The sequence below is a fragment of the Rhinolophus ferrumequinum genome, assembly GCF_004115265.2.
Source record: "Rhinolophus ferrumequinum isolate MPI-CBG mRhiFer1 chromosome 5 unlocalized genomic scaffold, mRhiFer1_v1.p scaffold_110_arrow_ctg1, whole genome shotgun sequence".
NCBI lineage: Eukaryota > Metazoa > Chordata > Mammalia > Chiroptera > Rhinolophidae > Rhinolophus > Rhinolophus ferrumequinum.
This window is the reverse complement of record NW_022680355.1, coordinates 9334852-9346928: the sequence shown is the minus strand read 5'-3', so window position 1 is coordinate 9346928 and position 12077 is coordinate 9334852. Positions and strand designations below refer to the sequence as shown.

Genomic DNA, 12077 nt, shown 5'->3' with positions numbered 1-12077 from the left:
CTCCCCTTGGAAAGCTACTCACCAATGCCAGTGCCTAATCCACCCTTCAAAGCAATTTTGGAACTCTTTTTCTGGAATGACCATCAAAGCTGTGGTCGTATTACCCTTCATGTCCTGAATGTCATCAAAATGTCTTCCTTTCAATATTTCCTTTCTCTTCGGGTAAAGAAAGAAGTCATTGGGGGCCTGATCAGGTGAGTAGGGACGATGTTCCAATACAGTTATTTGTTTATTGGCTAAAAACTCCCTCACAGACAGTGCTGTGTGAGCTGGTGCATTGTGATGCAAGAGCCATGAATTGTTAGTGAAAAGTTCAGGTCCTCCAACTTTTTTTTTTTTAATTTATTTTTTATTAGTTTCAGGTGTACAAAGCAACATAACAGGTAGACATTTAAACCCCTCATAAAGTGATAACCCACCCTCCAAACTACTACTCCTCTGACAACTTACATAACTATTACAATACCATTGACTATCTTCCCTATGTTGTACTCCACATCCTGTGACTATATATACCTATATATTTAGTCATAGTTCACATTCAGTATTATTCTACTTTAGCTTCAGGTTTCTAGCGCATTTGACACCGTCTCTGAAGTGATCCTCCTGATAAGTCCAATGCGCATCTGACATCTCACATGATCTTTACAACATTGTTGATTATATTCCTCATACTGTATTAACTACCAATTTGTACTTCTTAATACCTTCACCTTTTCACCCTGACCCCAACCCCATTCCCATCTATCACCCTGATAGATCTAGTAACTGTCTGGCACCATACCTAGTTATTACAATATTATTGACTGTCTTCCTTATGCTATACCCTACATGCCCATGACAACTGTGTAACAGCCAATTTGGCCTTCTTAATCTCTTCCCCTTTCACCCATCCTTAACCTCTCTCCCATATTAAAGAAGTCCCTCTAAGATTCCTTATAATACTGGTTTGGTGATGATGAACTCCTTCATGTTTTTCTTGTCTGGGAAGCTCCTTGTCTGTCCTTCAATTCTAAATGATAGCTTTGCTGGGTAGAGTAATCTTGGTTGTATGTCATTGCTTTTCATCACTTGGAATATTTCCTGCCACTCCCTTCTTACCTGCAAAGTTTCTGTTGAGAAATCAGCTGCCAGTCTTATGGGGACTCCCTTGTAGGTAACTAACTGTTTTTCTCTTGCTGCTTTTAAGATTTCTTTCTTTGTCTTTAACCTTTGGCATGTTAATTATGATATGTCTTTGTGTTGGCCTCTTTGGGTTTATCTTGTTTGGGATTCGCTGCACTTTCTGGGCGTGTATGTATGTCTATTTCCTTCACCAGGTTAGGGGAGTTTTCTGTCATTATTTCTTCAAAAAGGTTTTCAATTCCTTGCTTTCTTCTTCTGGTACCCCTATAATGCGAATGTTGGTACACTTGATATTGTCCTGAAGACCCCTTAATCTCCTCAATTTTTTGGATTCTTTTTTCTTTTTGTTGTCCTGGTTGGGTATTTTCTGCTACCTTATCTTCTACACCACTGGTTGGACTCTCTGCTTCATCTAGTCTATTGTTGATTCCCTGTAATATATTCTTCATTTTTGTTGTTGTGTCCTTTATTTCTGATTGTTTCTTTTTCATGGTTTCCATCTCCAATTTTATGCTCCGATCTCTCATTTGAAGTTCTCCCTGAGATCATTGAGCATTCTTATAATCAGTGTTTGGAACTCTTCGTCTGATAGATTGCTTCTATCTTTTTCACTTAGTAATTTTTCTAGAGCTTTGTTCTGTTCTTTCATTTGGGATGTGTTTCTTTGTCTCCCTATTTTGCCTGCCTCCCTGTGTTTGTTTTTATGCATTAGGTAGGGCTAGTATGTCTTCCAGTTTTAGTAGAGTGGCCTTATGTAGTAGGTGTGCTATCGGGTTCAGTGGCACAGTCTTTCTGGTCACCTGAACCACACTCTCCAGGTGTGTCCTTTGTGTGGGTTTTGTGTGCCCTCCTCTTGTAGTTGAGACCTGGTTGATAATTGCACATCAATTGGAGGGACTAACCCTTGGTCTCACTGGTTGTGAGGACTGGCCTTGACTGCAGTGGAATAGTTGTGGTTCAGGGGCTGACCCTATGGAGCAGGATCTGCTTCAGCAGGACTCTGGTGCCTGACCAATCTGCTCCTTGGGTGTGTTGTACTTGCAAGCAGCTAGGTGTGCTCTAGCTCATTTCGAAGGTGGCTATGGTTGGAGGGGATCTACTGTAGGTCTAGTTCAGACACAGCCTGTGCCCTACCCGGAGCCACCCGACAGGAGCTACAAAGAAATCTGTAGATGGCTGCCACCGTGCTGTGCTTGGATGCACCTTGAGAAGCCAAGCCCCGAACCAAGGCCAGCTGCCACTAGTGCTGGCTTAGGGCTGCTCAGCCAGAGGTACAGGACATGCTCAAGCCAGATATGCTTGTTTGGGTTCTGCGAACCTTTGAGAGACCCTAGGAAAGTCTGCAGCTTGAGCCAAGGCAGGCTGTCTGCACAATAAAGCCACTGGAAGTGGCCTGGGTGTGCCTGAAAATTGGGCAGGGCTGGGTCTCAAATTGCCAGGGTGTGGTGAATGAATGGCGGAGACTCACCTGTATTCACGCTTTGGGAAGTGGGAGGGCTCAACAATGAAACAATGGCCTCTGCCAGTTCCCCTGTTAAGTAGAAAGCCGCCTCTCCAGCCCTGGTCCCAAGCTAGACAACCCCATCATTTGTCCCTGCCACCTCTCCAGCTGCTGCCCCAGTGCTGGAGCTCAGAGTGAGTGATTCCACTGGTGGGTAAGTCCACGTGCAGTCCCTTTAAGAGGAGCACCTGTGAATGCAGCCACTCTGTCTCACTCAGTCATAGTCTCCACTGGTTTTCGCAACCAGAAATTATAGGGACTTCTCTCCCCGACATTGGAACCCTGGGCTGGGATCTCTAGGGGATGAGGGCGGACCCCACAGCCAAAATAGGCCTTCTGATCTTTAATGGTCACATGCTGGTGTGGGACCAGCCCGTTCCACGTCTCTGCCCCTCCTACCAGTCTGGAGGTGGCTTCTTCTGCAAGTCCTTAGTTGAAAGGCTTCAGGTTCAGCTTGATTTTAGGCGATTCTCGATAATGGTTGTTTTGTAGATTAGTTGTAATTGGTGTGGTTGTGAGAGAAGGTAAACACAGCGTTTACCTACTGCACCATCTTGGTTGTCCTTTTTCAGATCGTCTTTTCCACGCAGGCTTTTCAGCATTTCCAGATAGTAAACTTGGTTAACTGTTTGTCCAGTTGGTGCAAATTCATAATGAATAATCCCTCTGATATCAAAAAAGGTGAGCAACATCGTTGCAACAAGTTCGCGAACTTAATTATCAGACCTGGTAGCCATCAAAGGTATGGAAGTCACCAGATGAGAAATAGAGGCTTCCTGTAGCCTCCACTTGTACAAAGTACTAGGAGACGATGCACAGGTGGTAGAGAAAGCTTTACCTTGAAACCTTCTTGCAATCTGATGACTCAAAGACATACTGCACTTCCAAAACAGAACTTCTGTCTCATCTTCAGTAGACGCTTTGCTTGTCAAACTGAAGGCACTGGTCGGATGCTGTTTTGAACAGTACTCATTTCACAGAATGACTGGCATTGTACTAAATGCCTAGGGAAGGAAGTGAGCACAGAATTCCCGTCGTAACCTGCTGTGTAGTTAGTTGATGAAGGGCAGCAGCAGTGGAAGGAATAATTTTCTAATGATGTGATCAGTGGAAATTAGGTTAATTAGTCTGTCTTGTTATATTGTATTTCAGACAAATACATTTAAAATAAAGGTAAAACACAAAGTGTTGCAAACATGGGAAAATTGGTTCTGTAGAAGGACTCATGCACACAGATCTTCCAGGATCATCATCAGTCAAGGGTTCTAGTATATTGTAACTGAAAATTCATTTTAAACATGTTATTTGAATTATTTTAATTATAGGAAATTAAAAGCTCATACCCATAATGGTAAAATGAAACCCCACTTTTAAACCGGGCCTTCATTCACATTTCGATGTACTATGATTCATTAGGAAATCAAAGGAGCATGTATAATTAATGCACACTTTGCATTATTCCCTAAAGGATGTTAGGATGTGGCAACTTCTTTTCTGTATAATTGTTTTCAGCTGGAATATCTACAAGTGTCATTTGTTGTTGTTTTTTTTAAGCTGTTATAAAACACAAAGAGACCCTGGCATTTAAAAAACCGTATGTAGAGAAATACTTCTCTCTAATAGAGTCTAGGACTGAAATGTTCTGTAACGGGCCTTCAGAAATATTGTGTTGGTCTTAAATCTGTTACCCAAAATATATCCTTTTAAAGATGTATGTGTCCCTGTGAGGCTGAATGTTCACTGTAAAGAAAAAGTAAACGTGAACATTTTTACAGCTGCTGTAACAGTTACTTCCCCAAGGGAAAACCCCAAGGGAAAACTTATGTCAGAGCTGCATAAGTTTGTCTGAGCTCCAGCAGGATTGGGCATCCATGGAATTTTGTTCCTGAACTGATGTGTGGACCAAATTATTCTGGAGGTGCTCAGCTCATCTTTGAGGAGTGGCATAGAAAATCTAATTTGGTTTAAAACTTGACTCATACAAAGACGAGTATATAATAATAAATTTCGTAATTTATAAATGACAGTCATAGAATGTTGAAAACCATGAAGTAAAATTAAGAAGAATTCATTAGTGCTGGTCAAGTACTTCTGTACTTGGCAGCCTCATGTTTTAAATCGACAGATATTTTCTCACTACCAATATGAGTGGTATTACATTCATTTTAGTGACTTTGACAATATTTTATAATGATATTTTAGACTGTGGTATCTTAGGTTCATATTTGTAAGGTATTACAAAATAAAAAGAATTTCCTGTTTCATTTTCAAAACAACAAAATGGTTTTGTTTTGTTACTCTCAAAAGTCTGTATATGAATGAAGTAGCCACCGCCCATCAAATCACCTAAACAAGCGATGCTTGAAAATGCATTCTTGAATGGACTGATGATAGAACACAGTTTGGGCGTTGTTTTCAGTGGATGCCTCGTGGACTCAAAATTAAATTTGAAGTTGTCAGTTCTGATAGCTGTGGAGATTTTTGGGTGTGTCTATTGTTTGCCCACGGCATTCTGAGCCTACTTGGTGCTGGTCTGGGTTAAACATAGCAAGGCAAACTCCTTTTCTAGTTTAACGGGGAAGAAAGCGATGGCACTAGGATTTGAACCCAGGCAGGCCAAAGTCTAAAACCTGTCCTCTAAACTAAACCAGTCATCTACTGCCATGGGTAACTCCACTGAGGAGTTACCGGTAGCATGGCTTAGCACAGCCACTCTGCTGATTAGTTCAGGGCTGTTATTCTAACACATCTCTGAGTCTAGCGCTCTAGTAATGTGTCACTCCATGAAGATGAGATATAAATTGAGAAATGTAGTTTAACACAAGTTTTTCTTTCAGGTGTATTAGAATTACTTTCAAAATAATCACTTATTGTGTTTCATAATCGGTAGAATATTCTATTGAAAATTATATATCCATTTGTTAAGTGTGGATCAGGGTGGTCCTACCTAGAATGTAAGGAAAGCAGGAGTAGGAATTCTGAGGGTAGTTTTTCATATTTGGCCAGTTTGTTCTTTTTAAAAATCGGTTTTTAAATACTGATAAGAATAGTACATGCTTGTTAGGAAAGTTTTGAATAATTTGGAAAGTTATAAAATATCCAGACCATCCCTTTTTCCCGTGCCCCACTGTGGCATGGTTGGCACGTATTTTACTGTATAGACAGACATGTAGTTATTTTCACTTATATCATAGGTAGTAGCGTTCAATTAACAAGTCAGCCTGCTAAGGTGACATGATAGGCAGGAATTTTAACCTTACCAGCTTATGTACTCTGCGGGGGTTTGTTTTGTTTTGTTTTGTTGTCTGTTTTTACCATTTACTAGGCAGTATAAGTATCATAGGCATGGTAATAGGGATTTTGACACAACTCAGCTAAAACTGAAATGAAAGATTATTTTAGGATTATTTAGTTACTGTTAGCCATGGTGCATACATTCAAGATCCAGATTGTTAATGTTAAATAATAAATATTAAATAATAAGTTTTTATTTATTAAAACACTGGTATGTCAGACCACGATGCCTCAGTTGGACTGGGTACTTTATGACCAAGCACTCCAGGGCAAGCATGCCACGGTCACAGCGACGAGCAAATTACAGAGTTTTCAGTTCTGTTCCCAGAATATAAAACCTCATGAAGGGGTTCCATGTTCACATTCAAAGCGTTAAATATTGTGATTCATTCTAGATCAGCGGTGTCCAAACATTTTTCAACGTTTTTCACCAAGGGCCATATGCGGTAAAATACACAAATAGCCGGGCCACTCACTCGAGGTGAAGTACGTATTGCCTCACCTGGTTTATTTAAGTAAACTAAATATATTTTTGGAATTTGCTGCGGGCCAATAAAAAATGGGTCACGGGCCGCAGTTGGCCCACGGGCCGCAGTTTGGATACCCCTGTTCTAGGTGATTCATCCAGTGTTTGCCCAAGCCCTGAAGGATATTCTCCTCCTTGTAGGATTCTAAAGCATTCCTTAGTAGGTTGGTTGTTTTCTAGTGGAAGACGTACAGGCATCATGGGAAGAGACAATTCCTTAAAACGCGTACTGTCTATTGTAATTTACTTCCCTAAATTTTTTCTGAAGCCAATTTGTGTCTGTGCCATACCTCTCAGAATACCCATAGCGGTTCCAGAATTATTCTGGAATAGCACAGCCACTCTGCTGATTAGTTCAGAGCTGTTATTCTAACACAGTATGTCCCAGTATGTCCATGACCTACTGGGAACACACAATAAGCTACAGTGGCCTTAGGGCACTGCTGATTTCCCCCACAGCTAGTAATTGAATGGTATTGGTTCCCAAACTTGATGAGAATGGGGAACTTTTAGATAGATAGATAGATAGATAGATAGATGAACAAGCTTTTTTAGTGTTCATGAAAAGAGAGACTATGTGAGGAGATTCAGTCACGCTCTTGAATGAATTCACATTTTATTCATTGCAACTATATCTGTGTACATTAGACAGTAGTTCTGTATATGTAAGAGATCTGTTCAGTCCTCTGTTAATGTATGGTGCACGTGGATGTACGTAAGGACCCCTTGCCATAACTTGACCTAGAAGTGGGGACCCGTGAGTATAGACTATTTAGTGTTTAGCGTTGCTATATAGGAATCTTAGAGATGTCTGAAGTATGTGAAATATTTTTTCAACTATTTAATAGTTGAATAGTTCTATTATTGAAAGATAATGTTCTTCCCCAAATTTGAATAAAGGAGGTATCTTTAAATTATTAGTTCTAGAACAGCTTTTCCTAACAGAAATTGTAATCATGTTAAAACCCCTGGAAAAATGGGTTCCATAGCCAAACAAATTTGTAATTTCCCTTTTTAGTGCTTTTACAATGTACATTAATGTAGTAGAGGTCTTGAGAAGTCAAAAAACTTCCCAACCAACCTTTCTCTGCATCATTGACCACAGAGCACACTCCCTCCCTTCCACCCCATTTCAGCTGATACCTAATAAAATTGCACAAACACGGTGTGGAAACTACTGTATCAGATAGTTTGCTCATCCAGACACGGTTTTCATGTCATGGAAAAGGATTGGTGTGAATATAATCAGCAGTAAAAAGATAGGTTTGTCATGTCAATTCACATACCCAAAATATATATTTTGATTGACTGTATTCATGCATTAAAAATATTGTGGCTTGCATGTTTTCTTTTGTCTACTTGGCTTTAATTTTTCATTGCAATCTATGTTTGATAATATTCATTATAAAAAGAATTACTCTGGAAGAAATATTTTTGTCTGTTCAGTAGTTATTTTCATGTATTAATAAAGCAGGACAAAAGGTAACAATGTTGAAATATCTTCATTTTTTTAGTGAAACCTGTTTAATAAGTCATTCTTTCTCCCCCAAATCATAGTGTAAAGGCAGCTGCAGTCAGCTGACAGCTTGTGGTTATGCTCTGATTTACAGGGGAAGGAGGAGGTTGTACTATTTTAAATGCATAATAGAGCATTCGTTTCGTCATCTGGAAGCAGAGCGGGAAGAAGCTCAGGGGAAATGAGAGACAGCAATGTTGCTCTTGTGGAAGGGAAGCTTTGTAGCACGATCTCAGACAGCAGTGCATATCGAAGAAAATATCTGTTAGGAATGCATGTCACCAGATGTATTTTGCTTTCAAGAGTGGTAGACAAATCAAATAAGAACCAGATAAAAGCCTGAGAAAAAGATGCTCCGAAGGATACTGAAGTTATTCTTTATGCTTCACTGCCCTTTACCTCTCTTGGTACCTTCCAGAGAAATCAGTATAGATGTATTTTTAGCCTGCTGTTTCCAGCATCAATATGACAACATGATTCTGTCTTTATATCAGTAAGCAGCTTCTACTATGTTTTCCTATTTTCTGCTAGCTACAATTTACAAAGGATGTCACAGCTCTGGTAAGAGATGCACAGAAGCCATTTCCTTGCTTTTTAAGTCATGTTTGTTAAAGATTTGTAATAAGCCAGTCGATTAAAACTGTGAGTTTGCTTAGAGAAATCCCTCCATAGTGTTGTTAATCTTACTAATTTGCAGAATGTGTTTGTGATATATGGTTTTCTTTATTTTTTAATTTTACGTTTTTTTTGTATCCTGTACATAACTGACGTTAAAACATATTTTCTGCATCTGTATGTTTTTTAAGCATCTCACCCTCTCTCTTTCCCTAACACTTTGCTGTGATGTTATGTTTGTGGCTGTGCTTGAGCTTGCAAGCTGTCTAATGCAAAGACAGGATATGATGATAGTCTTGAATTAAGCTTGTTTGGATTAGGGGAGGATATGTAATATGATACCACACCTGTCTCAGATGCTAAACATAGCCCTGAGTTGTATCCATTAGCTCTGTTTTGTAGACTCTGTGTTTAATTTCAGTTTTCCTTAAGTTTTTAAAAATACTGCTAGATAATTTCACAAATAGTTGATAAAAAATAATTTGAGCTGCATGCCTGTTAGTAACAGAGAAATGTCTCTTCATAATGAGTAAAAGAGACCAAATAAATTTGTACAATATAATTTTGCATTAGATTAAAAAATATAAATGATAGACAGGAAGATAAATTACCTTTTTCGCATTTTTATGCCTTTAATATATGTGCTTACTTTCTTAAACATGCCTATTCCTCCCTGAATTTAAATATCTAAATACTTAGCTTGGCTGTCAAAAGACCTAATTTATCAAGATAGATTATTTTGGGGGATTCAGTAATCATTAATTGACAAGATATCTAACTTATGTTAGCAGTAGTGCTTAAAAACGTGTTTGGTTAAGATTTTAAATATTTTCACCTTCGTTTTGGCAAAAGATCAGAATCTTCTTTTGCTGAGATTTATCAGGCAGCCATTTAAACTGTCGACTGCTGAAAAATTGTAAAACTTGAAAGGGGAAAATTTTAGATGCAATCTGGCTACATCTAATTTGTTGGGGGAAAATTTTGGTGTGTTTCAGATCTTTTGTGAAAAAAGGCAATTGTGATTTCTATTTGTTGCACATTCAGTTTATTTGATATCTGAGAGACTGGCCCCTTTTCTAAATGTGTTCAGCACCCTTCTGCTGTTGGCATGCATGCGTTAGTGAATGTCAGTCAGGAGCAAGGCAGGGCACAGTAAAATAACAGTGCATTGTCGGAATGGGCATTGTTGTTCTTTTCATGAATTTGTAATGACACTTTTCTCTCATTTCCACGTAGGCGTACTCTCAGGATGCCTACCTGAAAGGCAATGAAGCCTACAGTGGCAATGCCCGCAACATCCCTGAACCTCCACCAATTTGCTATCCCTGGCTGCCATCTACCCCTTCAGCCATGGCACAGCCCCTTGAAGTGTCTCCTCCAGACTCATCATCGAGCAAACAGCAAACCAGTGCGCCAGTGCTGTCCCAACCTGGCAGGGCCTACAGAATGGAAATACAAGTGCCTCCATCACCAACAGATGTTGCAAAGTCAAACACAGCAGTGTGTGTTTGCAATGAGAGTGTGAGGACTGTCATTGTACCTTCTGAGAAGGTTGTAGATTTGTTAACTAATAGAAACAACCATACCATTCCTTCACACAGAACAGAAGAAGTGAGGTATGGCGTAAATGAGCAGCCCTCTTTAAAAACAGTGTCAAGAACCACGTCACCATCATCATCCGTTCCCACTGCCCATCTACTTCATCAGCCTACAGGCTCCAGATCGTTGGAACCTTCCAGGATTTTACTCAAACCTGGCAATTACAGTGCACATGCAGAAGGAATCTCAAGCAGTAGATCTCAAGCTGTGGATTCTCCTCCCGTATCTGTTAATCATTATTCTCCAAATTCCCATCAGCACATAGACTGGAAAAACTATAAAACTTACAAGGAGTATATTGATAACAGACGATTGCACATGGGTTGTCGGACGATTCAGGAAAGATTAGATAGTCTAAGAGCAGCGTCACAGAGCACAACAGATTATAACCAGGTGGTACCGAACCGCGCGACTTTGCAGGTACGACGCCGCAGCACCTCGCATGACCGCGTGCCCCAGTCTGTTCAGATCCGACAGCGCAGTGTGTCCCAAGAGAGGCTGGAGGACTCTGTGCTAATGAAGTATTGTCCCCGCAGTGCATCGCAAGGAGCGCTCACAGCCCCGCCCGTTAGTTTTAGCAATCATAGAACTCGCTCATGGGATTATATCGAGGGACAGGGTGAAACCTTAGAAAACGTCACTTCTGAAAGTCAAATACCGGATTCAAATGGAGAACGAAAACAGACCTACAAGTGGAGTGGATTTACTGAACAGGACGATAGACGAGGTATTTATGAAAGACCTAGGCAGCAAGAAATCCATAAATCTTTTCGAGGTTCAAATTTTACTGTGGCTCCGAGTGTTGTTAATTCTGACACTAGGCGAATGAGTGGCAGAGGACCGGGATCCGTGTCTCACTTTAAAAAAATTCCACCAGACCTAAAAACACTGCCGCCAAACAGAAATTTTCAAACTACTTGTGGAATGTCACTGCCTCCAGGTATTTCACAAGACAGGTCACCTCTTGTGAAAGTCAGAAGTAATTCTCTGAAAGCGCCTTCTCCACACGTCACAAAACCGCCACTTAGCCAGAACTCATTTGTTTCTATCAAAGACCAAAGACCAGTAAATCACTTGCATCAAAACAGTCTGTTGAATCAGCAGACGTGGTTAAGAACTGAAAGTACCCCCGATCACCCAGTGGACACTGGGCAAACCCCCTCTTTGCCGGGAGCTTCTGCTAAGCCTGTGCCTCCGATGAGTGAGAACTCTGGCATTTCAGGTGTAGAATTACCTGTCCCTCAAAGGAATCAAGAATTAAATTTACAAGAGGCTGAAATTCAGCCATCAGATGCTTTAGATAATAAAGAAACTGTCATCCTAAGAGAAAAGCCTCCGTCTGGTCGCCAGACACCACAGCCTCTAAGGCATCAGTCTTACATCTTGGCAGTAAATGACCACGAGACTGGGTCAGACACGACCTGCTGGCTGCCTAATGACGCGCGCCGAGAGGTCCATATAAAAAGGATCGAGGAAAGGAAGGCCTCCAGTACCAGTCCACCCGGGGACTCCCTGGCTTCCATCCCCTTCATAGGTGAGCTCGCGTACAGTCATTGGCTAATCTGTCGAATATCTAATACATCTTTTCTGCCAAGTATTATGTCTAGTTCAACAGGCACAGAAATTTTATTCTGTGCTTTTAAACCATTTGTTCTGAATTTCGTGAAGTTGTGCTAAAACCAGAGCCATAAGCTTTTAACCTCCTTTTCCTTTTTTTCCGTTTAAGACTTTATGTCTTCAGTATCTACTTTTTGTTTTTATTTCAATGAAACAAATTCCCACCATCTGGGGCCAAAGGATTCAGCAAACCAAATTGTACCTAGTTGATGATTTAACTGAATCAAAAGCCAGGCGGAACAATTTTGATGATTAGCAATCAACCTTTCATGTAAACAGCGCTT

The 12077-nt window shown here is 40.4% G+C and overlaps 1 protein-coding gene across 1 annotated transcript in view; it reads left to right on the top strand.

Moving 5' to 3' along the window:
* The window catches only part of ARHGAP21 (Rho GTPase activating protein 21), a 95233-nt gene that overhangs the window by 53319 nt on the left and 29837 nt on the right, over positions 1–12077 (top strand). Inside the window, 2 exon segments of the mRNA XM_033100824.1 lie at positions 8494–8523; positions 9814–11710. Of these exon segments, the coding sequence (XP_032956715.1) occupies positions 8494–8523; positions 9814–11710 (1927 nt within the window).